The sequence below is a fragment of the Enoplosus armatus genome, chromosome 3 (assembly GCF_043641665.1).
Source record: "Enoplosus armatus isolate fEnoArm2 chromosome 3, fEnoArm2.hap1, whole genome shotgun sequence".
NCBI classification, from domain to species: Eukaryota; Metazoa; Chordata; class Actinopteri; order Centrarchiformes; family Enoplosidae; genus Enoplosus; species Enoplosus armatus.
In genome coordinates this window covers 24,979,017-25,006,300 of record NC_092182.1, presented here as the reverse complement: position 1 = coordinate 25,006,300, position 27,284 = coordinate 24,979,017, and the positions used below count along the sequence as shown (strand labels likewise).

At 40.2% G+C, this 27,284-nt stretch overlaps 2 protein-coding genes across 6 annotated transcripts in view; one reads left to right on the top strand and one right to left on the bottom strand.

Annotated features, from left to right (window-relative positions):
- Positions 1 to 10,437: 10,437 nt before the first annotated feature.
- On the top strand, positions 10,438 to 14,219 carry abraa (actin binding Rho activating protein a). The gene is made up of 2 exons (XM_070903505.1): positions 10,438 to 11,067; positions 13,782 to 14,219. The coding sequence occupies exons 1-2, from the start codon at positions 10,438 to 10,440 to the stop codon at positions 14,217 to 14,219; spliced, it is 1,068 nt and encodes a 355-aa protein (XP_070759606.1).
- A 12,211-nt stretch (positions 14,220 to 26,430) lies between these two features.
- rims4 (regulating synaptic membrane exocytosis 4) overlaps positions 26,431 to 27,284 on the bottom strand; it is a 37,601-nt gene continuing 36,747 nt past the window's right edge. For all 5 annotated transcript variants that reach the window (XM_070902991.1, XM_070902994.1, XM_070902992.1 and 2 more), the window contains one exon: positions 26,431 to 26,649. In XM_070902991.1, the coding sequence (XP_070759092.1) occupies positions 26,431 to 26,649 (219 nt within the window). The remainder of the gene's footprint in view (positions 26,650 to 27,284) is intronic.

The window sequence follows — 27,284 nt, the reverse complement described above, 5'->3', positions numbered from 1 at the left end:
CCATTAGTACAAGGCGAAATGTTGATTTACCAGAAGATGAAGGAAGAAATTAAAAAAATATGTTTTTACTCACTTTATGCTGATTTGACACACTGTACTTCAAGGTGACATTTGATGTGACTGCATCAGACATTATGGACTTTGGTATTCCTTCACATGATCAAATTTAATCTGTAGGCCAACAGATACCATTTTACAGTTGGTTTTATTCCAGCATATACGCAATGTTATACAATTTGATTTGTATCAATATCTACATAAAAAGTGTTTATGTATGTACAAACTGGAACTGTATTTGAGGACGTTGGGGTACTGGCAATGTTTTTGGTCCAATTCAGGCACTGAGGGAAAGGAAAAAGAAAGATAGGATGAGAGGAGAAAATTTGAGCAGGGAAGAGGAGAGCCATTTATATTGAAGGCCTGGAGCCAGAGGGCTGTTACCTGCATTTGGGGAAAAACAGAAATCTATGTATCAAGTAAAAGCCGTGTGAAAGGCGTTTACAATAGGTGATAAAACTTATCTTCATTTGCGTTCAGGGTTTATCTCACTCAGAATAATTCTCCAAGCTGTCTTTGTCACGAGAGGACCTCGTTTACTGTAACCTGAAGTGGACAGCGTCTTCTTGCATAATGAACACAACTACTTCTGGACGCGTGAAGAGATAAACTCAGCAGCAGGTTAATGATATCTGTGAGTGTGTTCGTGAATCAAGGACTTGTTAGTGGGTCAGTGGCTCATCTCTGAGGAGCAGCAGCAGGACACACACACACACACACACACACACACACACACACACACACACACACATTAACTGGCTCTTTGTGATGGTAATGTACTCCAGAAATGTCAAAGCCAAACACTCAGAGGTGTATTGTACACAGTAATAGACCAACGCACAGTCAGGGGGTCAATATATTTTTATAGAACACATTATATTATATATATTATATATATATATATATATATATATGCAGTATATGTATATTATTTCTATACTTGTGAGGACCCTCATTGACATCATGCATTCCCTAAGCGTAACCTTGAACTGAACACACATGTGCAGTACAGACACACACACACACACGCACACACAGTTCTGGGTTGGTCAAAACATGAGAGGTGTCTCTTGTAATGACGAACAGCTTGTTATCCAGACTAATTAACGTATCACAGTGTCAGCAGGCGGAGCGACCTCTCACAGCAGAGACCAAGCAGTGTTTCTTACTGGCCAGGAGGATGACACAATGAAAACTAATGGACACCAGCAGTATGTCTCCGTGGAGCAACGACTCTGCTAACACATCCATTCATCACTGAGCTTCGACCAGGCACAAATGTTGTGAGAGTGAAAACGTTATTTATAAATCACCTTTTGAAACACAATGAGTTTTCTATGTGCCGAACAGTGTAACCTAATACAACACTCAGGTTCTCAATGTAGATAGTAGACAAGTTTATGTTTAGTTTATTCAACAATGATGATGTGTGTGGATGGGCTCTAATACTAATATCACTACCAGGGACATGACAGTTACAGTAAGGACCTTAGTGATCCCAAAGACATTCTGATGTTAAAACCCTGACACAGCCAAACACAGTCGTGAGTTCTCACTTGTTTTGCCTGATTAGACCTCTCCTCAGGACTCTGTGTACAGACTGTGCCTTGACTGACATCTTCCTCATTCTTTGGATCTTCGTACATGAAGTTTGGTAAACTCCAGTTATTCCCAGCATGGCTCCACCAACACCAACCCGAGCAGTGATCCAATTAGACAGACTACCTCAAAACACCTGTGTGGGTTAAGCAGATCTTTAATTACTCAAGCAAAGTAAAAAATCACAGGGGTGTTCAGAAGCAGATTTTTTTTTATCAAATGCAGCTATTCACTGCAAACAAAAAGAAAAAAAATAGATTACATCTGCATCTGCAAAAGTTTCAGGAAGAAATGTACTAAAAGTGACTTCAAATTATGTATAAATGTAACAAATCCTGATGTTTAGCAGGTATGATGTTTGCCATGTTCACCATCTTTGCTTAACATGTTAGCATGCTAACATTTGCTATTTAGCACTAAACACAAGCACATACAAGCACAGCTGAGGCTGATGGGAATATTAGTGGCCATAAGTACTGGACTAAAAAGTGACTCTTGGCAGGTGTTTGCTTTTTATCTGACAGCAACAAAATATCAAACAACACGTGACAGCAGCAATATTTTTCCAGCTATGAGGCTATCTGTGTAAAAACGCGTAATTTATCTCAGAGTTTGTTAGATAAAGCACACTTTTTGCAAAAAACAATGAGGAAGAGCACTCTTCTAGAAGACAAAATTGTCCATTTCTGACTTGAGCTCCTCATTACAACTGCGAGATGGTGACCAAAAAGCACCAAAGAAGAAGAGGCTGCACATGGCTGTGGTAGCTGCACATGATGAATATATTAAAACCATATTTGACAGCAGCAATATTTTCTCTGTGCAGCGGAGCTTGTTGTAGAAAGATAGGATCATTTATTACACAGCTTGTTAGACCAAAAGCAGTTGTTACTATCTGGCATGCATGTAATCTGCATATATCTGGTATTAGTGTTGTATACAGGGAGCCACCGCTGACATCCTCCCCTGTGCATTTGTCCTGCATCTGTCCTGCACTAGGCCAACACAGTCTCATTACAGTCCAAGAGAAATGGGTAGGACACAACTGTGTAATGGTAAGATGTATTAAATAGTTGTAATAACATTGACATATTGTTGATGCTTTCTAGCCAATTAAAACTGAGTGCGGCTGGAAATGTATCAAATCTATACAGTATTTTCCACATAGTGTAAAAAAAAAGCTGAGCTGACGATGGCATTATCTACTCCATCACAATATTAGCTCTATTATCTAATGGGTTTGGATATGAATGCACTGCTGCACTTACAGCAAGTCTGCTACAACACTGCATGTCATCAAATATCTTCCACCATTACACTCTCACTTATTGGGTTGATTATCGCAATGGAAGGAGGAAAGAAATGAGAGAGAAAAGAAGCTGAAAAGTGATAAATGTTGCCAATATCACTTATTAATCTCCATTATAGGAATGCAGACTCATTTTCCTCGTTATCACAACAGCAAGACAGAGTCATGACAAAAGAGAGGAAATGGAAGAGAAATGATTGTTGGCATACTGTTGTGAATTTCACCTTATTAAACAAAATAAAGTTGTCCTATCACGGCAAATGTGGTTGTATGTGTGTGTGTTTCTGTGTGTGTGCTGCTGCAACCCATTCACCAGGCGGGAAGATGAAGTTGGACAATCCAACCCTGGATAAAGACAGTTGGTCGGATACTCCACCTCTTTGGTCCAGACTGAAATATCTCAGCAACTACTGCCATGACATTTTGTACCGCCGTTCATGGTCCGCAGAGGATGGACTCTAATTACTTTGGTGATCCTCTGACATTTCATCTAGCGCCACCAATATGTCAAAAGTTCACACTCCTGTGAAATATATCAAGATCTAGAGGAGGGATTATCACAAAAATGAGAACAGACATTCATGGTTGCAAGATGATTCATCCTAATGACTTTGGTGATTCCCTGACATTTCCTCTTCCTTTATTTATCCAGGACTTTGGTACCATCAGCCTCAGCTAAGCTAAGATGGTTAGTGACCATGGTGACATGGTTGATAGCATGTTTACATGTACAACCTTGTAGAGACACTAGCATGGCTGTTTTGTCTTTCAGTACTGATCACATAATCACACAATCACATCATTGGAAAATGTCTGGTAGAATCTAATGCAGGCACTGGAATTCACCACAAAAAACTCATGCAACCCCCCAAAAAGCATAAATACACTTGCCCTGTGGTTGCAGGTTGTGTGACAAAAATACTGCTGACATGCATCATAACTGAGCCATTCACCTCGATACTTTTCACCATGCTACACAAAGGGCACAGGAATGAGGAGGGAGATAGATGGAGGGAGACGGGGGAGAGAAAGAGAAGGATGGGGAAATGGAAGTTTTGCAACTGCATTACAAATCTATCAGCCACATCATGGAGGTCTAGTAGAGAGCATGCTGTGCAGAAATAATGGCTAATGTATAAAGAGCAAGAAAAATAATCACACAAACAGCCAAGGGGGGGCAGAAAAATCAGTTATGTAGCAGTTTATTGTTGCGCGCTGATAAGGAAAAATGTTCCTTCTAAAGAAAGTATAAAAGAATAAAATAATGGAGGGAGAGGAGGAACAAGAGGAAGAGAGAGAGAGAGAGAGAAATGGGAAATGAATGAAACAGTAAAGGAAAATTATTAGTATGCTGTGCTGATGCTGTAACAGAAGAATTAAATAACAGTTGAATAAATGTGTCAAACAAATATTGTCTGTATTGTCTGTTCAATCACATCGGCGGTTAGATTGTATTGGAGACGACAATGCGAGATGGTAAACCGGTTTAATCCGCTTTACTTAGCCTATAGCAGGAAATAAGGACACGCTGCTGATTCAGATTCACACACACACTTCAAAGAGGAGATGTGCGTAGAGGTGCGTTGGTGTATTGTCAAGACATAAGATTGAAGTTGACTGATCCTATTAGGTTTTTCGGGTTGACACACACCCGTGAACAGACACCTGAAAGAGCTCACACACACACACACACACACACACACACACACACACACGTCGCCGTGTGACTCAGCTGTGTCATATTCACAGTTGAGAGGGAACAGAGCGAGGAGTGCAGAACTAAAGAACGCCTGTCAGGTTTATTTCTGTCTCGGGCTGGCTCTTGCCGGGGCGATCGTGCAGCTGTGAACGGAGCTTCATGCTCTGATCTGCTGCTGTCCCATTTCCCCGTCCCCTCGCTCTGCTCTCCTGCAGGGTGGCAAAAAACAGAAAAACAAAAAAATGAAAACAACCGAGGAGTGCTGCAAAATTCAAATTCTGCTGCCAAACCTCTACACCAACTCAAAATAATGCAAACACATTTGTCCTGCTTGTGCCTTTTGTGACCACTTGAAGGTGAGACTAAATATTGAAAGATTAATAAGTTTGCTGCTCATAGCGCTGTTTTTATAGGTTAACTCAGCAAGCTGGCAAGTACTAATAAGGTAGCATCAAACATAAGTAAACATCAAAAACTGAATAAAATCACTAAACGGATCACACAAAACAGTTTCAGATGCTTCCACTTTGAAGTTAATTAGAAAAAAAAGTACCTTTACCTTGCCAATTTCTTTTTTGTAGAAAGAAGCTTTATTTCCTGATGTGTTATCAACACATTGGCTATTTACTGTGCTGTACTCAATAGGTAAACTCAGTTTATGCTAAGGCTGGTACTGTATCATATATCAATAACACCCACGTTTCCTTTGCACTAATGAAAAAAAAGCCACAAAACAGCAACAGAATGCGAGACCTCCGAATCAACTGTGTGCAGCAGGTTATAAGCGTGACCAAGATACACCAACTTTAAACTCCCCCTCCAGTCAAAAATGTGTTGTTCTTCCTGTTCAGTCAGTTGGATGGTGTTGTGCTCAATGCACATGGCCAAAACACATTGTTCTCACAATAAATTGTTCTTTATACTTCAAGCGTTGCTGGAGGTTTGACCTCTTCAGACTCTTTCCCTTCGTCATGCATCTTGAAAATTGGCAAAGTTGTGTCAGAAATGCCGACTATATACAGTATATATAGTATATACAGTATCAGCATTTGAGGGTGTAGTTACTCTTTAAATGTAGCAGTACAGTGATTTTCAAAATACAATCACTGCGTGCGACAGGATTACCATGCTACCATTTTTAGTCAGTGTAGTTTCAACTATAAAGGAAGTATAACATCATAGTTTCCTCTGCTGATCCAGACTGAAGAGCGTCCAGATCCAGGGACAGTTGCTCTTTTCACCACAGACGGATCACGACACATTGTTCATTGCCACGGCTGCGCGATGATGTCATCGTCATCATGGGCAGCCAGAGAAACGTTCTCTTCTCACGCTGACTCCAATCTGTCTTCTCGCAGTGGGACGTGGACAGCACATTTGTGTGTGTATGTGTGTGTGTGTGTGTGTTAACCTGTATTCTCTGAATGCATGTATGTGCTCATGCCTGTGTTTCTACATTTGTCCATTATTTTGTAAGGACTTGGAAAATTTTAGAAAATGACCTCACTTCCTCAAAGGGCTGTTTGAGGGTTAAGACTCAGTTTTTAATGTTTTTAATGTGAATAAGTTATGTTTTTTAAGTACACACTGGGTTGTCATTGGTTCAGTTGCATAGTCACATTTGACGAAATGATTAAACAATAAAATCCCAATGTGTGCAGAGAGAGACTCCAGAGGGATTTCACATGCTTGTACTTTTCTACACCACATATTTGAGTCCAGCTCATAAATTCTGTCTTTTGCCGACTCAGCATTTTGTCATTAATGCCGAGCAAATCCAATTACATCAGATCAATCAATCTCTGAAAACTTCAGTTCATGCAAACGCCAAACGATGATTGATGATACTTTTAAAGTTTGCTTTGCCATGCATTTCATGGCTTGTTGGTTCTTACTGTAAACCAACAGCTTATCATCATGGCCAGACGGAGGCCTGGCTATGTGAGATTTGGGGGAAACCTGGGTAGAAAGAAATTATAAAAAAAAGGTATTAAACAATTTTTTGGTGATCAAAAACTGCTCTCGGTCTTGTATCAAATACAGCTATATGCACGTGTAAAATATGTTTTCTATCATTCGACCTGGAGTGGAACTAGCACCATGATGGTATTTGCCCATATTGTGGTGAAGTTATGACCATTTGGCGCAAACAGAGTGTACAGATGGAGAGGGGAGAAGTGGCTCATGCCGGGCGAACCGCACCGAAGTCCACACCAACTATACTGTAAATTCCTTTTCTATAGACGGGCACTTTGCAGCTTGCGCATACAACTGATTATCAATTATACGTATAGAAAAGGAGACAAAACTCGGACAATTAAACAAGAATGATGGACAATAAATGAAAAGGGTTATGGACATTGCAGCAGGTGCAACAAAGATTATTAAGCATAAATAAATCAAATAACAGTTCTCATAGAAACATCAGATTAAAGCCACATCAATGCAGATTTAGATGGAGTTCTGCATTTGAGTGCTGACGCATCTTTGTGTTATTTCACTTGATTTCGCACCTGAAATGCTCGTCTCTCCAGCTCAGCAGGACAAGTATTACATATTGAACCCGAGAGTATGGTTTGTAGAGGTCTGCATATTGTTATATCTGAAGAACAGGTCTCACCTTGTCCACTGTGACAGCTGCAATGCCACAGAAAAGCAGGAGAAAACCCACATCTGTTTAGAGATGCTCCCTCTGATGAAGCATATATGAGCGATACTTTTTGTGTGTACCCTGGAAAAAAGGCAGTGGGGTATTTTGTCACGGCACGCCTTGTCCTCACCTCGGACTGTGTAAGTCACCTCAGAGGTACCAATTTTCCACTCATAATTTGATTATTTTATTACATTTTTCTTTATTTTTGTAATATAGAAATTCTAATTAAGCAATTCAGCAATTTATATTGATTGAAATCCTTGGCAGTCTGTGCAAGTCTGTGAAAGACTAAAGGTGTGTATTTTAATACAAATGCATGAGTATCTCTTTGTTCATATTACTGGTGAAGACAGTTGGAAGACAGTTGTGTTTTTATTTGTATTTTGTTGATTTAATTTATTCAATATCACTCTTATGTGACCATTTCTTTTAGGTTTGTCTGTTTTACTTTGTTTCCGAAATGTAAAAAAAAAAAACCTCCTAATTTCAGCGAGCCTGGAGTTACCAAAGAGCTGAACGCAAAGAGTTTTCCTTCAGGGATCGACAAAGTATCACACATCATTATGCAGCCGCTGACTCACGGTTCACATACAATATAAAAAGCACTTTTCCTCTGATTAAGTCATGTCTAAATACTTGTATCATTACACACCGCGCTCACACCTTCCTCGTAGCTTTCGAGTGCCATGCTTGTCTATTTCTGTGCAAGCCTGCCGTGCACAGCGAGCGGTGGGATCGTGCACGTGAGGCAGCTGCTGGCATGAGGCCGGGAACCTGAAGCACACACACACACACACACACACACACACACACACACATATGCCAGAAACCTGAGCTGGTGACGGCTTGGCCTCCGGTTGGTTATTTTAGTCCACAGACACTCAGAAGACGCATTCAGCTTTGTCTGGCTGAACAGAGATAGAAATGTTTTAGCGGGACTGAAATGTATTAGTAATTCTCACGAACAGCATCACCCTCAGCATTTATTAATTCATAATTATGCTTTGGTTTCTCAAGTAAATCAGTAATACCTGAGTGTATTTTAGTGTATGACAGTGATGCAACAAGGTTCAACACCAAACACAACAATAAAAACAAAGCTTCGTCATGGCGTCTTTTCAAATATCAGACATCAATATGTTTCTGCTCTAATACAGGCTAATACATTTGATTAAGCTGTATATATGCATAAGGATGACAGCAGCAATAAAAAAAAAAAAAGAATTAAAGCATGAATAGAAGAGAATTAGAACCAGAAGTTATCTGAGATTTCTTTGGTGAAATGTCTCATTTAATTCTGTTTAATGAACACTAATGATTGAATACTGCTAATTCTTCATTAATCGCACAGTAAATCTCTCAGTCACCCTGTCACTCAAACTACAGTTTAACTTTGCTGGGTTTAATACACTTTCCCCTGTTGCTGATTATAATGCCTCTCACTAATGAGCTTTGCCAAGAAGAAACTTCACAGTTTACATATTATGTAACAAGCCCAATGAGATTAAATCACTGGGGAATATGAACTAAAAAATAAACAGGTTCATTAGAGGCAAAGTTCTTTCTTTGTTCATTACAAACATAAACAGACTTGGTTCAGATAAACATACAGAAGCAGTCAGTTTATAAGACTTACACATTTAGACACTGAATATTTAAATTGGTACCAATTTAAGATCATCTGAAAAACAATACATATTGTTTCCAACTGTTTCATGTAAAACAGGAAGAAAGACAGAAACACACACATTATTCACAATTTGTCATGGCAACATAATAATCTCATCACTTAATTTGTGATTATTTGTGTCTCAACAACATGATTCAATGGTTACTGTTCATATACATATATATATATATATATATATATATATATATATCAGTACATTGTAATCCCATGTGCTTGGCATGACATGGAAATAAAAACGAATTGACTGCCTCACAGACGGTGTACAAGGTACCATGACCCCCTGTTAAACAATGTACAGTCAAACAACCAACAATCAAGTAACAAAATTGATGAATAAAAACAATTACAAACATCGTAAAAAAAAACATCAGATGAGTGCAGAGAACAAGCGTGTACGTTGCATTTGAAGCCAGCATGGAGTCACTTTTATTAACAGACATATAGTTTATGAATCATAATCCAGAATTTCACACTCACATATTCACAAATATACACAAAGACTGAAATAGTTGCAGCTACGCAGACAAACACACACTCCAGATGGTTTGTATGTGTGACCCACAATTTAGGAATTCACGCTCACACAGCTGAGTGATGAAAGCATAACTTTGTGTATTTGAATGAAAACATCCCTATATATGTGCAATGAACACACGATGGTCCCCCCATGTATAGCAGGCTGACTCAGAACGAAAGCCTGTTCGTGTTTTCAGTGTATTTGTGCGTAAGGACAGAAACCTCCGAGCTAAAAACACTGGGCACCTGTTCCCTGGATCCCGCTGGGAGAAATTCCACTCCTCACTCACCCCTCAGTCACTCTGTGTGTGTGTGTGTGTGTGTGTGTGTGTGTGTGTGTGTGTGCATGAACCTGTGTCAGTAACAAGAATGTTGACACTGGACTTTCCTGTTTCACGCGGACGCCATGCAACATCACTTCCTTTACGACCCTTCCCTATTTAAAGGCCGGTGTGGAGCCAGAGGGGCTTCATCAGGGGATTAAAGCCAAAGTCCTCGCACTCTTCACACCAGCGGCTCACCCACTGACCGACTGGCGATCTGGACGGATCTGGATGTTTCTGTGAAGATCCATCCCAGCTATCAAGGCTGAGGTGAATGCACTTTTGTCCACGATCAACTGGAAAGTTGAACTTTGCAAGAAGATTTGAATCGGAATCTGGGATTAAAAGCAGCTAAATATTTGTTCAACTTTTTAATCATTTCTTAACTCAACTCGAATTTTTGCCATAACACAAAAAACTCTGAATCTATCAAAAACATTCTGGTTGAGACTTTGATAAATTCAGAGCCTTTATGCCTTGAGCTAACAACCCAAAGACTAACAGCAGAATAGATTTCTAAAGCAGAAGGAAGAACATAAGACAAGAATAATACCAATTTCTAAGAAACGTCCCTTCTGGTATCCTGTCACCATGAGCAGCAGTGGAACCACCACAGTTTCACCACCAGAGCCTCAGGCTTTCAAACGGGCGGTACGGAAGATAAAATGTGCTGCTATGGTGGCCAACTTGACCAAGAACTGGCAGGGCTGGGCCAATGAACACAGTAACAAGCAGGACGCCATCCCGAGCGGCTGGATGCCTTCATCTATTGAAGAGGAAGATAAAAAAGAGCAACACCACGTGGTCAAACTTACCGTCACCCCGCGTGTAATCGCGGCTGATGCCGCCGACACCAGTGGGACTACGATCCGGACCTGTGCCGTGACCAAGACTGTCCAGCCGAAACGCAGCGAGTGCAGCAGCAGCGATGTGGTCAACGCCATCCGAGGCAAGATGGAGTCGGGTCCCAAGGACAGCAAGCCGTTCCTAGGCAATGAGTCGCCGACACGGCGGCGCCAGATGAGGGCGTTACAGAACGCAGGAGGAGGGGTCATCCAAGACAAGAAGCTGATGCTCCAGGAGAAGAAGCTGGGGTCAAGGAGCAGCAGTGTTGACACAGAGGACAGCGGGCTGGGCGAGGAGGCCGGGCTCAGCGACAACAGCGAACCCAAAACTGAGCAGGGTGACATCCAGACCAAGAAACAGACCAACAGGCCGAAGGTAGAGTGGTTTGTCACAAAGATTATAAATGGAATAAAAAAAGGTTTGAATATGATGACATAACCTAAAATGATTCAATATGATTTTCAATGTAACTTTAACAGAGAATTATAACCTAACTTATCTGCTTTACAGAGTCTCTGCACTCTCATTAACCCAGTTTCCAGCAACAGGAGACAGCTTTTTTTTTTTCAGCAAAAAACCTTAGATAAACCAAATGTACCTGCTCAGTACCAAATCAGAGAATTTAGCTGCTAAAGAACAAGCAAGTGAATAGGAGAGTGAATATTGGACTAACATTTGACATGTAGCCAGAAACACGACTCCAAATGAATATGATAATTCATAATAATGATATAGATCCATGGCTGCTAGTTTCATAAAATAGGCAGGTTTAACACATTCACAACTTTATAATAATATGCAGAAAAGTGGTATGAGGATCTTTCTAAACATCAAATAATATCAATGAATATGATACAAACCAGCTATCATTATAGCTAGTTAGCTTGACCTTGACACTCATACTGTATGTGATTTATATTTTCCATTCCTTAGTTCATTCCTTAAATTCCCCATTATCAGTTTCCATTGTGTTGGATTTATCAGCAAGTACTGGTTATTTGTATATTAAGAAAATGGCACTGGTGGAAGGGGGAATTGAATTGTTTTTGCGTGAGAAACGTGTTTCTCAGCATCAAGCTCATGTAGATTTAACTCAACCTTCTTAAAGCATGTCCTTTCAAAATATCCAGATAACTAAAATGATGGGGGGGGGGGGGGGGGGGGGGGGGGGGATTGGTCCTTTGTACATTTTAGTGTTGTTGGTGACAGGCTTATAAAATACCTAATATGTGCAGCGTCACAAAACTCAAACCTTGTCTAATTGCCCTTTAATTGTTTTTTTCCAAGAATGAGACAGTGGATTATATACGTGTTTTGACCAGACACTTTCTCCTGTCTGCTTTCTCTGAATCAAACACACAGTGGAGCACAAATATCCTAAATTAGAGCCTAAATATTCCCACACAAGTCACACAGCAGGAACAAACAAGTTACAGCAGAAGGCCCCTTGATGTCACCTGAAGAAATCCAACTCCCTCATGGACACCCAGCAGCAAAACAGTTGCATAACTCCAACACTAAAATCTCCTATAAAAGGCAAAGGAGCCTTGGCCAGTGGCGGTCGCCAGAGAGCGAGTCCAACTCATAAAAACACAAGCTGGACTGCAGCGCAATGGAATATATGTAAATAAATACTGTCGTGCTCTGCAACATGTTCTCCAACCTGACCTTCAGGTGGAACAGCCAGGGAGGGGAAAACGGGGTGAAGGGAGAGAGGGCAGTGAAGGACATGAGAAAGAGAGTAAAGGCATTTTATTCTCTTAATTCTGTTCATCTATATTTGGATGAGTTGGCAATGTTCATGTAATGTAATATGGCAATCTGGCCGTCAGCCTTTAAGATATATTGGTTCACAGGGAAACAAACAGAAGCAACAGCTCTGGTTTGGTCTCCACCAGCTCCTTAAAAAACAGCTGCAAGACGCTCTACTTTCTTCTGCAGCTGGTCACTTTGTCTGTCCTCTGTTTGGTGGGTTTGTTAGAGCTTTTTCACTTCTTTAAACAACGTTGATGAGGGCGCTGAGAGAGAACCAAACCAGTAAGATGATGGTATGTTTTGAATAAATGTTTTAATCTGACAGGTCACTACAACTTTAAAGGGTTTAGAGTTTCATGGAAGGCCCCTCTGTGACACTCCCTGTCCCATGTCCCTCCGAGTCTTCACTTTTCATAGAGCACATACCAAAGAGATATGGTGACACAGATCTGAAGGCCTGGCAAGCTGAGGAAAATACAGAGGGAGGTGGAAGGAGGGAGAAAGGGCAAGGGGAAGATAGGAGAAGACATTAAATAGGAAGTCCAAGAAGATTTTGATGAATGAGGGCATGGAGACAGAAGAGAGGAGGAGAGTATGAAAAGGGAGACAAAAACAAAATGAGAGAGGAGGACGAGAGATAAGAAGATGCAGAGTTTTTTTCACTGTTAAAGTTTAAATTGGTTAGTAATAGCACTGCTGTTTTGAATTGAGATCCCAAAAAGTTGCAGCAATGCAGTAATGAGGTATTTCAGTTTTCTGATGAAGAACCCCCAACCCCCCTGTTTTGGTTTTTAGAAGCTGTTACTGGATCCTCAAGGTTGTGAAATATAATGTCTGCACATGCTGGTTTATTTGAGCATACACGCAGTATTTCCATTAGTGTATATGTCTGGGTGCAGAGCAAAGGCCAAGATGGGGATCAATTACACAACCTGGAGGGGAGTTTATTTAAAGATTGGGGATTATTAATCAACATGAATATATAGGCAGAGGGGTGGGTCAATGCAGGTCTGAAAAGACTAATGCAAAACTAGTTTTAACTGACAGAGAGCAACAACGTCTGTAAGACAGGACACAGCAGGGGTTTTGGGAAGTTTTGTCCAAAAGTAAAGCTTAATCACAAGCTCCTCCAGAGCCACAATATAAACATATAGGACAGTATACTGTTTCAGTCGACTATAAACTGATCTTGATATGTAAAATCGTTGAGGTGCTCCTTTAATGAAGCTAATTTGTATGAGATATTTTGCTTTGCTCATTTGTTTGTTTGTATGAAAAATATCAGATGCTCTTTAAACTCTGAGGTTAACCGGCCCCCCATCATGTGTCTCCAGATTAAGATTGCCACTACAAGTGACATCAAAAGCCGCTGGCAGCAGTGGTCCGAGAAGCACATCGAGGGCCAGAAGCTGAACCCCTTTAGCGAGGAGTTCGACCATGAGTATGCCATGGCCCAGCGCCTCCACAAGGGGGAGTCTGGCTACGGTCGACCCAAAGATGGCTCCAAGACGGCAGAGAGGGGCGACAGGGCCCAGAAGCACATCCACAGGGAGATGGAGGAGATGGTGTGGATCATCAGAGACATGGGCTTTAAGGATAAAGAGGGGAGGACCATCATCAGCTTTGGCCGGCTCTTTGACCGCTACGTGAAGATCTCAGATAAGGTGGTGGGGATCCTGCTGCGCTGCCGCAAACACAAGATGTTAGATTTTGAAGGCGAGATGCTGTGGAAAGGACAGGACGATAATGTCATCATTACATTGAGGGAGTGAAGACAGACGTGATGTCTTACAAACATTCACACATGCAAACACACCTACAAATGTCACGCTACAGCTCGTCTGGAGAAGTAATGCTGTCCACGCTAACCACAATGCTACATCACGTACAAGAGAGAGACAGAAAAACAATACAGTGTTATTGTAATGCTCGAAGATAATACACATATACACACAGCTTCAGGGATATACACAATGCAAGGAAATGAAAGTTTTATCGGTCAAATAACTGAAACAAAATCTCAGTTTGAATGTTATTAAAAGGCTACACACACACACACACACACACACACACACACACAGCAGACTCATTAGTTCTTCTCATATACCTGACAGGTCATTCGGTGAAGGGAAGCTATCTTTAGCATGCTAACCATGCTCGCCTTGCTAACTATGCTACATGCTGGAAGCCTCGAGAATCCATCACAGTGTCAGTCACGCTAGAAATCATCCATTTCGTCCTGTGAAGCTAATGATGTTGAAAACAGGTAAACAAGGGTAGCACCATGTAGCCTTGTCACAGAATATCGTGACTTTTTGGTGTTTCAGGACAAAAAAGTCAAGACAGAATTACACAGCGATGTGACCAAAGTATTTTTTGTCCTCTTTTGACCGACCTTAGTGTCTCTTGCTAGCAGAGCTTTAAAGTAACTGACTTAAAAGCAGTTTGAACTCAAATCTACGTTAAGGAACAACAGCGGGGGAAAATAAAAGCTCAGTTGCCATTTGTTTTTTGTTTTTTTACATTATTGTTACTATATGTGAATTTTGTATGGGAATAAATAAATCCACCAAATTTTTAAAAAATTTCACCTTTTACTCAAATATTTTTAGAGACACAAGTGGATGTATGTTCAGGCAGCCACACAATTTCAATTAAAAGCAGATTGAGCACGTTCAGGCTGCTTTCTGTGGACTGATACACGGGGCTGCCTGTCAGCTATCTGGGAACTATTCTGTAGGTAAATTATGGTTGACGTGCCTTTTTGCTCTTGATTTTCAAAGCAGAAAAGCTTTGTAGAGTTGTGGGATAAACACACACATATTAATCTTTTAAATAAAAGAACACGGTAATAACAAGAAGCTTGAGCTCTGTAATGGAAATCTTAAATGTTCATTTATGTTTCAAAAACCCATGTCTCTTGAGTGTATGTGTATCGCGTGATCGTTTTGACGTAAATGATTGTATGGTGAAATGTATTTTACCTCATTTTAACATTTAGGACATTAACTGTTGTGTTAAATGCATTTTCTTCTTTCAAAGTGAAAGCCTGTGGGTCTTCTTACAGAAGTACAATTTTGTTACCAAAAAAAGTGTGCAGGGTGGTGTATCATGCACAGATTGAGATTATTGTAAATATATGTGTGTCATTAGAACACCCATTTAGTATTGAAACTGTGAAATCTTTGCTGTGGTCAGGGTGCTAACATGGGCTATATGGAAGTCAATAAAGACTGAAATTTAAATACTGAATCTTCTGTTTTCCATTATTAAACGGGGTAATGTGGAATACTGAGCTAATAAGTAAATATGTAGTTGTAAGGAGACCTGCTCCTTCATATTAGTAGAAAACAGCAGGAGCTTTCCAGTCATTTTCTGTTGACCCTGAGCAGCTCTGCTGCATCACTGGAGGGTTTAAATGCCTTTAAAAGGTTACTCAGGTCACTGTCACTGCTGTAGTTTGGTTCATTGTTCAGGATCAAGGCTAGAAAAGAGACATATTTGCCCTTTAGCTCTTGTTCTCGTGTTCACACTGACTTATTAAAAACAAACCAAGAGGTGTGAACGTGAAGTCACACATAACTCACTCAGCGGGCAGTTTTGTTGACTGTAATCCTGCATCATAATGGTTACCAAAAGATCTTGAATAATTATAGATTGTTTATACAGATTGCTGCCTTAACAGGTTCCATCAGCAGATTTAATGGTATCGTTTAGCCTTTGAATTTAGGCTAAAATCACAAAATTTAGTTTATTTGGAACCAGGACGAAACATTTTAAAGTGGCCTTGATGAGGTTGTTTGGTCTGCACCAGAGATAAACTGACAGCTTTCACACCAGAGGGACAAATGCACCAGAATTAGTTTTTAAAAAATGCATCCTAAAATGAGATTAATAAGGGAGCCACAATCCCCATATCCCCCCCATCACGAAGAACCTCTCATGTGGTTCAGTTATTCAAATCCGACTCCTCCTGCCACAAGCTTCTTTAATATACTATACTACTACTGGACGATCCCTTGCACTCAAACCAATACTGGACTAAGGTGTCTTAGGATGTTTTTTGTCCTTCGTTCTGCTGGTCTTGAATCCTGATCTTGGCACTAATTAAAGGAGACATGCTTTATGACATCCAGTGTTATACTGCATACAGTGACTCTCCTGTTTGATACAAAAGGTCCAGACTTACAAGAACAGATATGTAAATCATATGATAAACATATTTGTCTGAAGATACAGAATAATGTACACCAGAGCAATAAAAGGTGTAAAAAGGGTCATTTTACATTTCTACCTGGTGGGCTTCTTATGCTTTAGTTTCTTGGATGCTTCCCCAGTGTCCTAATTTACTGATGTCACTGTTACAATGAATTATGGGCTATTCACTCTGAAAAGTCTACAGAGTTGCAGACTTGCTAAAAATCCTTGGGGAAGTCTCCAGAAGTTCATGCCAGAGCCCTTAAGCGCCTGCTGATACTGCAGTGAGACAGTCTTAAGCCCTTGTGGACTCTGTGGCTGTCAGTCCACAAACTGTTAGCAAATCGCAGCGCTTTTTCACTTTTCCTCCTCCCCTTCCACCATAATAACTACATCGCCCTCTGCTACTGGGGTGTACCACCAAAATGCATTGTGTGTAGCTGTTCTTACCCCTTTTGAAGACTCATACCCCCTGTTTTAAAGATAAGGTCATTTTCCACCTCAGCAGTAGCATTAACACGAGAATCGACTTATCCACATATCTGACACATCTGAGTATGTTAAAATACTGACTAACCCTGATTCCACAAACAGAGTTAAGAGTTAATGGTTCAATGCACAAAGGTGTTGAGTTCAACACAAAGAAAGTGCAAGTTGCTTATTCACACAACGTTTGCTAAAGAGCAAGTTACTTGCTAGCTTGTGAGTGTTGACATTCCCACCGCGATGAGCAAGAAGACGTGGAGGCGATGTTGAGCGTTTAGTTCGCTTCCAGTGGATCTTCTCTACGCTTCACAGCACTACAAGGCAGATGAACTGACTTTGTCAAGTCATATTTTCCCTACTATGTATTTAAACTGTACATGTTCTTAAAATAAGAACCAAGAATGTGGGAGCAATGGAGGAAAACAGAGGAGAAAATGGATATAATATATATGAAGGAGTAATTGGTGGTATTTGCGCAAAGGAGCACTGAGGGGAGGAAAGGAGGACACAGAGGGATGATGGCAGAATGATGGATTGAATCAGCCCCATGTTACTTGATTTCCTCCTTTCTTTCTGTGTAGAAAACCTGAAAGTATCACACTACAACAAAAACGGTAAGGCAGCAGGGGGCGCTACAGTCTGTCAAGGCAGCGGAGCGTCGGTGTCAAAGCACAACTCTTTTTCTTTTTTTTTATATGTTGTCAGTGTTTGAGGTGAAACAAGCTGTTGTATGGAATTGTAATTTCCCCGGTGGAGAAAATTATTTATGTCTCAATTTGCATTTGCACCATCTGAGGGCCTCCTGCTGGTCCGTCCACATTTAGCGTGTGAAATTGTCTTCCTGCCTTCGTGTATGCAAGTCACGCTAGCACTTGTATGTGTGTGTGATGTGGTGTCTTCTCTGTCTGTCAGTCTGCGCATGTGCATGCAAGTCATGCCTTTGCCTGTGTGTGTGTGTGTGTGTGTGTGTGTGTCTGCCTAGTGTGACCTGCCTTGCTGTCACGCAATTGCTTTCTGTGTGTGTGTGTGTGTGTGTGTGTGTGTGTGTGCGTGTAAGAGAGAGAGAGAGACCTTAATACAAGCTGATCAGTTTGGTCACCAGGGAGTCTGGACGTCTGCCAGAGAGAGAGACAGAGGGAGGGAGAAATGGTGAGTGATGGGGGGAGAAAGATTGAAAGAGAGCAAGAGAGATACTGTAAGAGAAAAAGGGAGACAGAGAAAGAGCTAGTAAGGATAGTAGAGGGAGGTAAAGGTATTCAATCTAGACAGACAGGCTAAAGCTTCATACTTGGTCGTCCTTAGCTGCTGACTGTCAAACAAAATGAATCCCCTCCTCTCCCCTCCCTCTCTCTCCAGCTCCCCATCTCACTCTCTTCCTCCATCTTTCTTATTATTGTGTTTTTCCTTCTCCTCCCCTGCGTCTTCTTTTTCTCTTCTCTTCTTCCCTTCCCACTCATCTGTTCCCACAAGAGGTTTTCAGGTTATTGAGGTTCAGGAAAGTTTTTAGGAAATGTAGCCGTTGGTCAGCTTACCTGTTCATTTATGAAGACAGAGCGCTGATGCTGTATACTGTCACAACACGTTTTGACAACGGGAAGTTTGAAGAACAAACTGATGGAGCTTCTCACCGCTGCTGCTTTTTCTGCCATGCAATAAGTAGAATTGTTCTGCAGCTGCATGAATAAAAACATATCTGACTAAAAGCAATTATAAAGTATATTTTAATGGTAGGTCTTCTGAGGTAAGAGCAGTAAAGCGTGGTGTGCCTCAAGAGAGTTGGACCGCTTTTGTTTTCAGTTTTGACTAATGATTTTCCATTAATTTTGAATAATGCCGGCATTGCAATATACGCGGATGACACCACAATATACACATTAGGCCATGACTCCAAATTCATCCATGTGTCTCTGGTACATCATTAGCTCTGTTGCTTCATGCCAACATGTAATCATTGTGTTGGTACAGTATTTTGTTTTTCTTATATGGAGGTCATTAAGGAAGCCTCTACCTGTCTTCAACACAGGTCCAAATTAGTTCTACAATTGGATGATCCCGAAATGAGGCGGGAATTTGTCCAATCAGTCGCTTGATCTGGAAGGTTGTCTACAGTAGCCTAAAGCATATCATGGTAATATTATGTTGTTATAATAGCGAGCAAATGTCCCACCCTGTTGCCTGGCTATCTTCTGTCCTGCTAGCTTCTATAACTTACTGGATTTTCTCATTTTATTTCTAAAAAGCTGAGCCATGTTTCTGAGGTTTTCTGTCCTTATTCTAAGACAAATGAGTTTCTACTGCTACACTAGTAACGTGAACAATTACTTTGCCAGCATTCGACAACAGCATGTCCCATGAGCCATTAGCACTCTGGCAGAGCCACATAGCAGAGCTGTGGTCTCTGTTGTCTCTTACATAATATATACAAATTAAACAAATGCATAAATAAAAACAAACATGAAAACATCTACTGATGGAGTTAAACTATTTTATTGACAGCTGGAATAGAATAACAATACACCAAATTGTGCATTTACTCAACAATATAACAGTTTGCCAAAGAATCTGCAAATATACTTGTGTTTTAAATGACAGTGCGGTGAATAAAACTAAAGTTACACCACTTTGTCACTCTTCTGATAACATTCAGGTCCTCAAGGCAGTAATACATGAGTAACAAATGGAAAGCAATGCAGATGGGCATTTGCTGCTTAATGCTTTGCTAACTTCAGTGTATACTAACATTTGTTGACGCTAATCTACAGATGCCATGAAAAGTACTGAAAACTTACTATATACTTGTAAATGGAAGTCTGAAATCCTTAAATGGCTAGGCGATTCTTAAAATGTGGAGTTTAAACCCTTCCTGTTGCTGCTGCTGAGCTGCCATTGAGCAACAAATGCAACAAGTCAGTTGCAGAAAGCTTTCCCTGGATAAGTTCTTATCATTGAGGATTTTCCATCAGCATTGCTTCCAACTGTTGCCCAAACCACATGTTCCTGACAGCATGAGAAGGCCTGTAAAATTCACCACGTCTCATCTTGTATCCCAAAACCAAAACATCACCTTCTTATACAGTATTTTAGGGGCCTTAGGAAAATGTCATGTTTGAAAATGTCTCAAATGTCCTCAAAAGGCCTCAAATGATGAGAATTTAAGGCTGTGAATGGTGTAGATAAAATGTATTTGTATCATCGGCCATTATTGTTTTGATGATTTTGGGTTGGAGCCCAAATGAGTTGACACCAGTGTATGACTAGCAATGTGTGACTGAAACGTAAGCTCACTGAGAAAGGTAAGAGGGAATTTAATTAAGGAATGGTGTTGAGATACACAAGTTACGAATCTCCATGGCACTTTCATTCACAGTGGGGTCACTCAACCTAAAAATGTATTCACTCGTGGTGATGTGGGACGCTTTGAATGAGAGGATCTACCAGATGGCAGGTGGGGGAACACTTTTATGAGGGTTGGTTTGGGGATGGCCTCTCAGGAAAAAGTTTGGGAACTGCTGCCTCTGCAGCACAGCAGACTGGAGATGTGTTGCTTTTGGGATCCACCAGCCTCAGTTTCGTAACAGCAGCAGAGGAGCTGCACCTCCCCTTTCATCCTCCCACTCCTCCACCTCTTCCCCTTGAGAGAACATGATATGATATGTGTCTAGAAATGCACACACTGTCACTCTAAAAGAAAAGGACACAAATAGTGCTCTCTTTCTTTCTAATCAGTAAAACCCATGAACATAAGAGGAAAAAGATATGGACAATTTAAGGTAACAGAAGGATTTTTTAAAGAACTTCATAGGGAATTCTACCCAGATTTGCTTCTTAGGTTGATCTTCTGCAAAAACAGACAAACTTCACGGCTCTACCTGTGAATAATCAGGGTTTACGAAATATGCCATCCTAGGTAAACTTTTCTACCATTCTGCATCAAGGTTAGCTCAGAGGGTGCCAATGACCCACATACATGCGCACAAAAATGTGGTTTTATTGCAGTTAAAATGGTAATGTGGATGATACACATGAACTCAAACACTGGGGGCGCAACAGGATGCCAATCATTGGGAAATTAATCTCAAAATAGTGACCCAAATGTCACCCAGTGGCGCAACCTGGTGACCTCAACCTTTGGGTCCAATAAAATTTGAAAAGTAAATTAATTTAATAATAATTTAATAATCTGTGTGCAGACCCAACAAGAAGTCGGCCACCCAGCTAATGCTTTATGGGCCCGAACATGTGGAAGCTTGAAAAACCTTTTCAGTGAGCGAGAAACTTTCATTGGAATAACTGGGACGTTTGGAACAAGGTACACATCCATGGAGACCACCAGTTCTTGTAGCTTGAAAGGGTGCTTACAGCTATGGCTTTATTAGATGTGTTTGAATGCATGTGTTTTTGATTTCCTGAACATATCTTCTGTTGATTAGGTTGTCCTTAAAAGTTAATGTTCAAATGTGCATTCACAGCGAGAAAAAATGCATGGTAACACCTGTTTCAAATAATGTACATGCTGCTGTTTTTAAATCCGAGAACTCCCAATAGTTACATTATTGTGCGCATGTAAATACAGCCAGTGTCAACTAGCAGGGCTGGAGCGCTAACACCACTCATGGTTATTGATGTTCTCGAGATCAAGAAGAAAGGTTGAATTGCATTGACAGAAATGGCTAAGGATATTTCATGGACAGTCATGTTACCTTTGTTTCACATCTAAAAGTTATTAGCTAAACACATAAGCTGCTTAATATATGTAACACACAACTGTCACAACTGAGTGTTCTCTCTGTATCTTGGAGAACGGACCCTTACGGTGCCATAGAGTTGATTAGTAGTGATGAGTAAGGAAACATGTCTGGTTATGCAGAATGTCAACCTAAAGGCAGAAAAGGACCCCAACAGGACTCCAGTACAATTCTTACAGATGGTACAGATGGCTAGATTGCGAATGTTCTTTTGTTTTTTTAATTTTACTCTACTTGACTGAAATCACAAAGTACCATTGTGTGCACTCAAACCGTAATAAATAAAGTTGTGTAAGTTTAGAAAGTAAGTCTTGTTAAGAAACAGGTCCGAACATTTGAATATCTACTCTGCAAAAAAATTTTTTTTTCTTTGCTCAGTTTGTTCAATTAAGCCCACAACAAGAAGTGGGGAGAATACACAAATAGTCAGTTGAAATATCAGTGTATCAGAAATTCATTAAGAACATACGCAAAGATAATTATTTCCATAGATGACACTTAAATTACTTTAAGTAATGGGCTGAAATGGTGACACTGTAAAACTTTTTTTGCGTCGTTTTGATTACTTTAAGTGACAATTCTTAGTCCTTAGCCCTGACAAAATGTATATCGGTGTGTTTAAGGCCTCTACTTACATTACAATTGATAGTAGTACATAATTAACATCCATGTGGCAGACACAATCAAAATATGGGTGAATGCAAAAAACGTACATTTTTGGTGCAGAATATGTCAACTATAACATCTACATAGTTCCTTAGCTCATTCGTTTGCCTTCAAAGTTACAAAATGTCACAAACAGACTGGTGAACAAGATGAGCAAAATTACACAATCAATTTTTAATAAACAAACATTAATTACTCTTAATCCTGCTAGCAATGCTATTTTGTCTCTCTCCCAAACAATTAAGAGAAGAAAATGTTCTTGCAAGGGTCAGCTGTATACGTGTTTACACCAAATTCACACTAATGCCAGAGTCTGCACCTGTAGCCATCATAGAAAACCCATCATTCACTGCATGCATGCCGTACTACTGCTGCCATGCTGCTCCACCCTTGAGAGGAACTGTTAGGAAAGGTCTTTAGCTTTTAAATGCTACAATGAACAATCAGCTCTTTGTTAACGTTGAGTAATTCTTCAACACTTGTGCTGTAGAGGCAGCTGCTGCAGATTAGATGTAGATAGATGGAAAACTTCTATGATGATTACCACTGCAACTTTATTTTCCTATCTCTCCTCGTGATCTATCTTCACTAAATCTAGATCACTATCATGCAATATTACTTTTGTTTGTTTCTTCATGGAGGCAAAGTCATTTCTTTAGAAAAGAATGTACTCTGCGTATGGGTTGCAGAATGGAAATTTAATGCCAAGTGTGTAAACTTTCCTCTTTCATTGGTCCTCAATTGGGAAATCAGCCCTCATAATATGTTTATTTATTTATTTTGGCACAAAAGAATACTGACAAAAACACATTCCTTGGGTCACAGTAAGTTAATTGATTTTAAATATATTTATATATATATTATATATGTATATATTTGATTTATACAACTTTTCTAATATCACCTCATTTTTAAAAACCATCCCCTTTTGCTCGAACGACCAGGCAGTCATTGTTATCATTAGATTAAAATCCATGCTATTCAATGTAATTTTAGGTTGTGAAAAATGATCCTGCATTTTTCAAATCAGAAATTTTAATGTACATGGGGTATTATATTTCAGATCCTTCTGTAAACAGAGACTCCACAGAGACTGCATGACGCTCCCTGGAATAAGTCATGGAAAAAAACACATGAATGCGCTGAGTTAAAATGACAGATGTTTACGAGTGATTTTCATTTCTTGTATTCAGATTCCTCAAGCTATTTTCAAGGTGTTTTAAATCATAGAAATCTTGCTGCCTCTTGGACAGCAGGACAGCAGGACAGCAGGACAGTATGACTTTCAAACGTCCTGATATATACGAAACATACGCCACAAGATGACTTAAATTGTCTTGTGGAATAATATAGTTGATGATTCTGACTGCGGTGAAAATCACGAGCGAAGTGTGTCATTTTCCACAGTTTCCACTGTACAACTGACAGACTGCAATGACTGGATGTTTTTTGATTATTGCTTTACAGAATGTAGCTAATTTGCTTGGAAATAAATACAGTATTAATATCCCTGCAACACTGCTACTGGCAAAACAGAGGCCTATTTTGCAAAGTTTTCTTTAGAGTAAAATTACTCCAAATTGTATGGTTGTTAGTTAGTTAGTGTAAGACAACTTCTCTTGTTCTGAAATCTTGCTTCAAAGTTAAAAAAAAAGAAAAAGAAAACTGTTTATGTCTCTTATTACAGATCTCAGTTATTGTCTGTGAAAGGAAAAAGCCCAAAATGAAATTCAGTAAACTTTGAATCTGAATTCAGTTGCTACATATGTATGTATTCCTCAATTAATGTCGGGCCTCAACCCGACATACTGCATTTTCATCTCTCCTCTTTCTGTGTAGCACTCATGCTTAGTCTTATCAAGTTTCTGCTAATTAATTAGAAGTTTTAATCAGTCATGCGGATGCTACCAGCTAATGCTACAATCTTACAGTAACTAGCAAGGATATCCCTTCCCTCCCTCAGAGTTTTACACATTAATCAACTAAGTAATTATAGATTAACTTTGGCTCACTCCAAAAGACACTAACAACCATAATATTTACACATAAAAAAAGACATTAAGAATTATAAAGTGCCCAAATGAAATACATGTACTTTTGTTCTTTAATAAACTATAAACTTCTCTACAGTGTGCACATTGTGTTCCCTTTAAATTCATCCTATTTTTGTGTCCTTTTTTGAAATCTGACGTCAGTCCAGACAGACCCTTTGTTTGGATGATGCAAAGTACATTTCATGCTTCCTTCCTCTCTCTTTCCTTTTCCTCCCTCTCTTCCTCTCTCCATGCTGAGTCGTAGCATGGCTAATCACCAGGTGCCTTGGCGGTCTGTGGATTAGGGCTGTAATTTAGAGTAAAAGGGACGCTTCTCTGCACAGCCTGAACACTGCTGTCAGATGTTGTGAGTGGTTGTTTCTGTTCCTCCCTTACAATAGCACATACCGCAAGGTAATTGAAGAAGAGGAAGGAGAAGACACTTGCTGGTAGAAATTGGCACAGTAGAAACTGTTATTAGACAACTGTTAGCCAAAGCTTTAAAAAAAAAAAAAGAGAGGAGGAATCTTAAAAATCTACTTCTAGAGTATTAGCTAAAGAGCATTTCGAACTACAATTAAACTGGGATATACTGCAAGTTTTCAGCCCTGCTATCCTCAGTGCTTTTGGAAACATTTGTCTTTTTTGTAATAGCATCATGTGTCCTTACAACACAGGTAAAATATCTCCACCTGTACTCGATGCGACCTGCACTACCAGGTGACACAATAATCAGTCAGCTAATGTTGGGATTGATTGTAATGAAAATGTGCGGGCTCTTGGGTCATACTGGCACATAGTCTTTGGGAACTCAGAACCTGCTAGTTCGTCTTTTAAACCATACTGTATAATCCACTCGGGAATCAATTTGTACCTGGCACTAACTGGTAGGATAGAAACCAAGCAGTACTCCCCAATCCCCAACATCAGGTAGAGATCTAGATCCTTTCAGAAGATGAAAGGGACTTTCACTCATGCCTACTCCACTCACATACGCATCGTAACAAATTAATTGAACATTGAAGGGCCAAATGTGTGACACAAAAACCAAAAACAGCTCAAGTTAGAAACCAAGATGTCTTGGTGGGTTGCAACAAATAAGCTTAATTCTTTCTAAAGCTTTTTTAAAAGTCGAAGTAGTCCTGCTGCGCACAGATCCATTCACCTAAAACCTGCTGTCCCCATGCTCCAGCAAAATGGGAAGCTGGTGTCTCAAACAGGGCAGTCTCACTTTCTCTGCGGATCGTGGATGGACAGATAACGCCCAGGAGCTGTCCAGCCCCTTAAGAGGACACAGAAAGACAACAAGCAGTCCTGGGAATGAGAATCGAATGTAGGCTGTGAAGAAGGCGCGTAGCTGAAGCAAAGCTGAGCCCGCAATGTATTGTGGTCCCAATAGGATGTGATCAATGTCGGCAACCGAGCCCTCCTTTGAAGTATCCTCATTAAGTAGGTTTTTGTTTTTTCATCACAGAGATCTGAAGAGAGCAAACTTTTCCTGTGAGTCTGAGGGGCGGTCGGTTGCAACAACAAAAGAAATGTGCTTCCCATGAGTCTCGGGAAACAGTCTGATACAATATCAAAAGAATTCCAGTACATTTCCAATGAGTGCCAAAATGACCTACTAGTTAGTAAAGTCACTTCCCAATCAGGAGAGTGGTTCAGTCCCAAGTGTGGTTGGACCTGTCAAAGTGCCCTTGAGTAAGATACTTAACACCTATCTGCTCCGGAGGCAGTACCACCTGGTTGACCCGGGCGCAGGGCTACAGGGTATATAAAAATGTGTCTTAGGATTTGGTTGAGACAGCAATGGAATCTTAGTCGCAACAACAAAACTTTATATTTTTGCGTGAGTCTTAGGATCGCTCACAACAGGGCCCAATGGTGCTCTCCAGGGACATCTGGGACGAGTGGCGGATGAGTGGCGCCATTGTTGGGTCCACCATGGAGGAGGTAGGGAAGAGCTTGTACCAGCCAATCACCATTGTGCTGAGGTCCAGTTCCTCCAAAAGGATTCGAGCTACACCCATGAAGCATTTGCGGTCCATCCGTCCGTAATTGCCCCAAACGATCACCTACGGAAGAGGGTGGCAAGAAATAATGTAATCATACCATGTTAGCAAAGTGTTTATTTGTCAAAGTAGAGTTATTACAAATAATAAGAGAGGCTTTATAAGTGTGCTTTCTTCGAAACCTTCTTCAAAATAAGAGCAACAAAATTACTTTTTATTCAAAATGTATGAGCTAATGCAAATTTAGTTTATGAGCATATTCCTTTTTTGGAGTTTTCCATAAAAATGTGAATAGATCATTTTGTGCGGTTATATTTGCATGTTTTTTTTTCCCCCCTGTTTACTTTACTGCCACCAGAATTAATTCAAGTCCCATAATGAGCTGCCTGACAAAACTGCAATAAATAATGATTTATATTAGTGATGGCAGTGTTGTAGAAATTTTACCAATGTTGTACTCAGTTTTTCAGAATTTCAGTCTATATTAATATACAGACTATATTGTGATAAATATCACATAATCTTGAATGGAAAGAATTGATCAGCAAAGTTCTGTCTACAGGTAGATGTACTTAATGTTCCCCTCAGTGTTTCCAGCCCACTTCAGAGGATTCACTTTATTTCAGGGGATTTAGTGCCTAAACATGGCTTCAGAGGCCCTTGAGTCGTGCACATAAAGCATTCTGGGGGTAATGGAG

Excerpts from the sequence above, each read along its gene's own strand:
- abraa (XM_070903505.1), top strand. The coding sequence starts at position 10,438 with ATGAGCAGCAGTGGAACCACCACAGTTTCACCACCAGAGCCTCAGGCT. Across the intron at positions 11,068-13,781 it reads AACAGACCAACAGGCCGAAG|ATTAAGATTGCCACTACAAG; the intron begins GTAGAGTGGTTT and ends ATGTGTCTCCAG.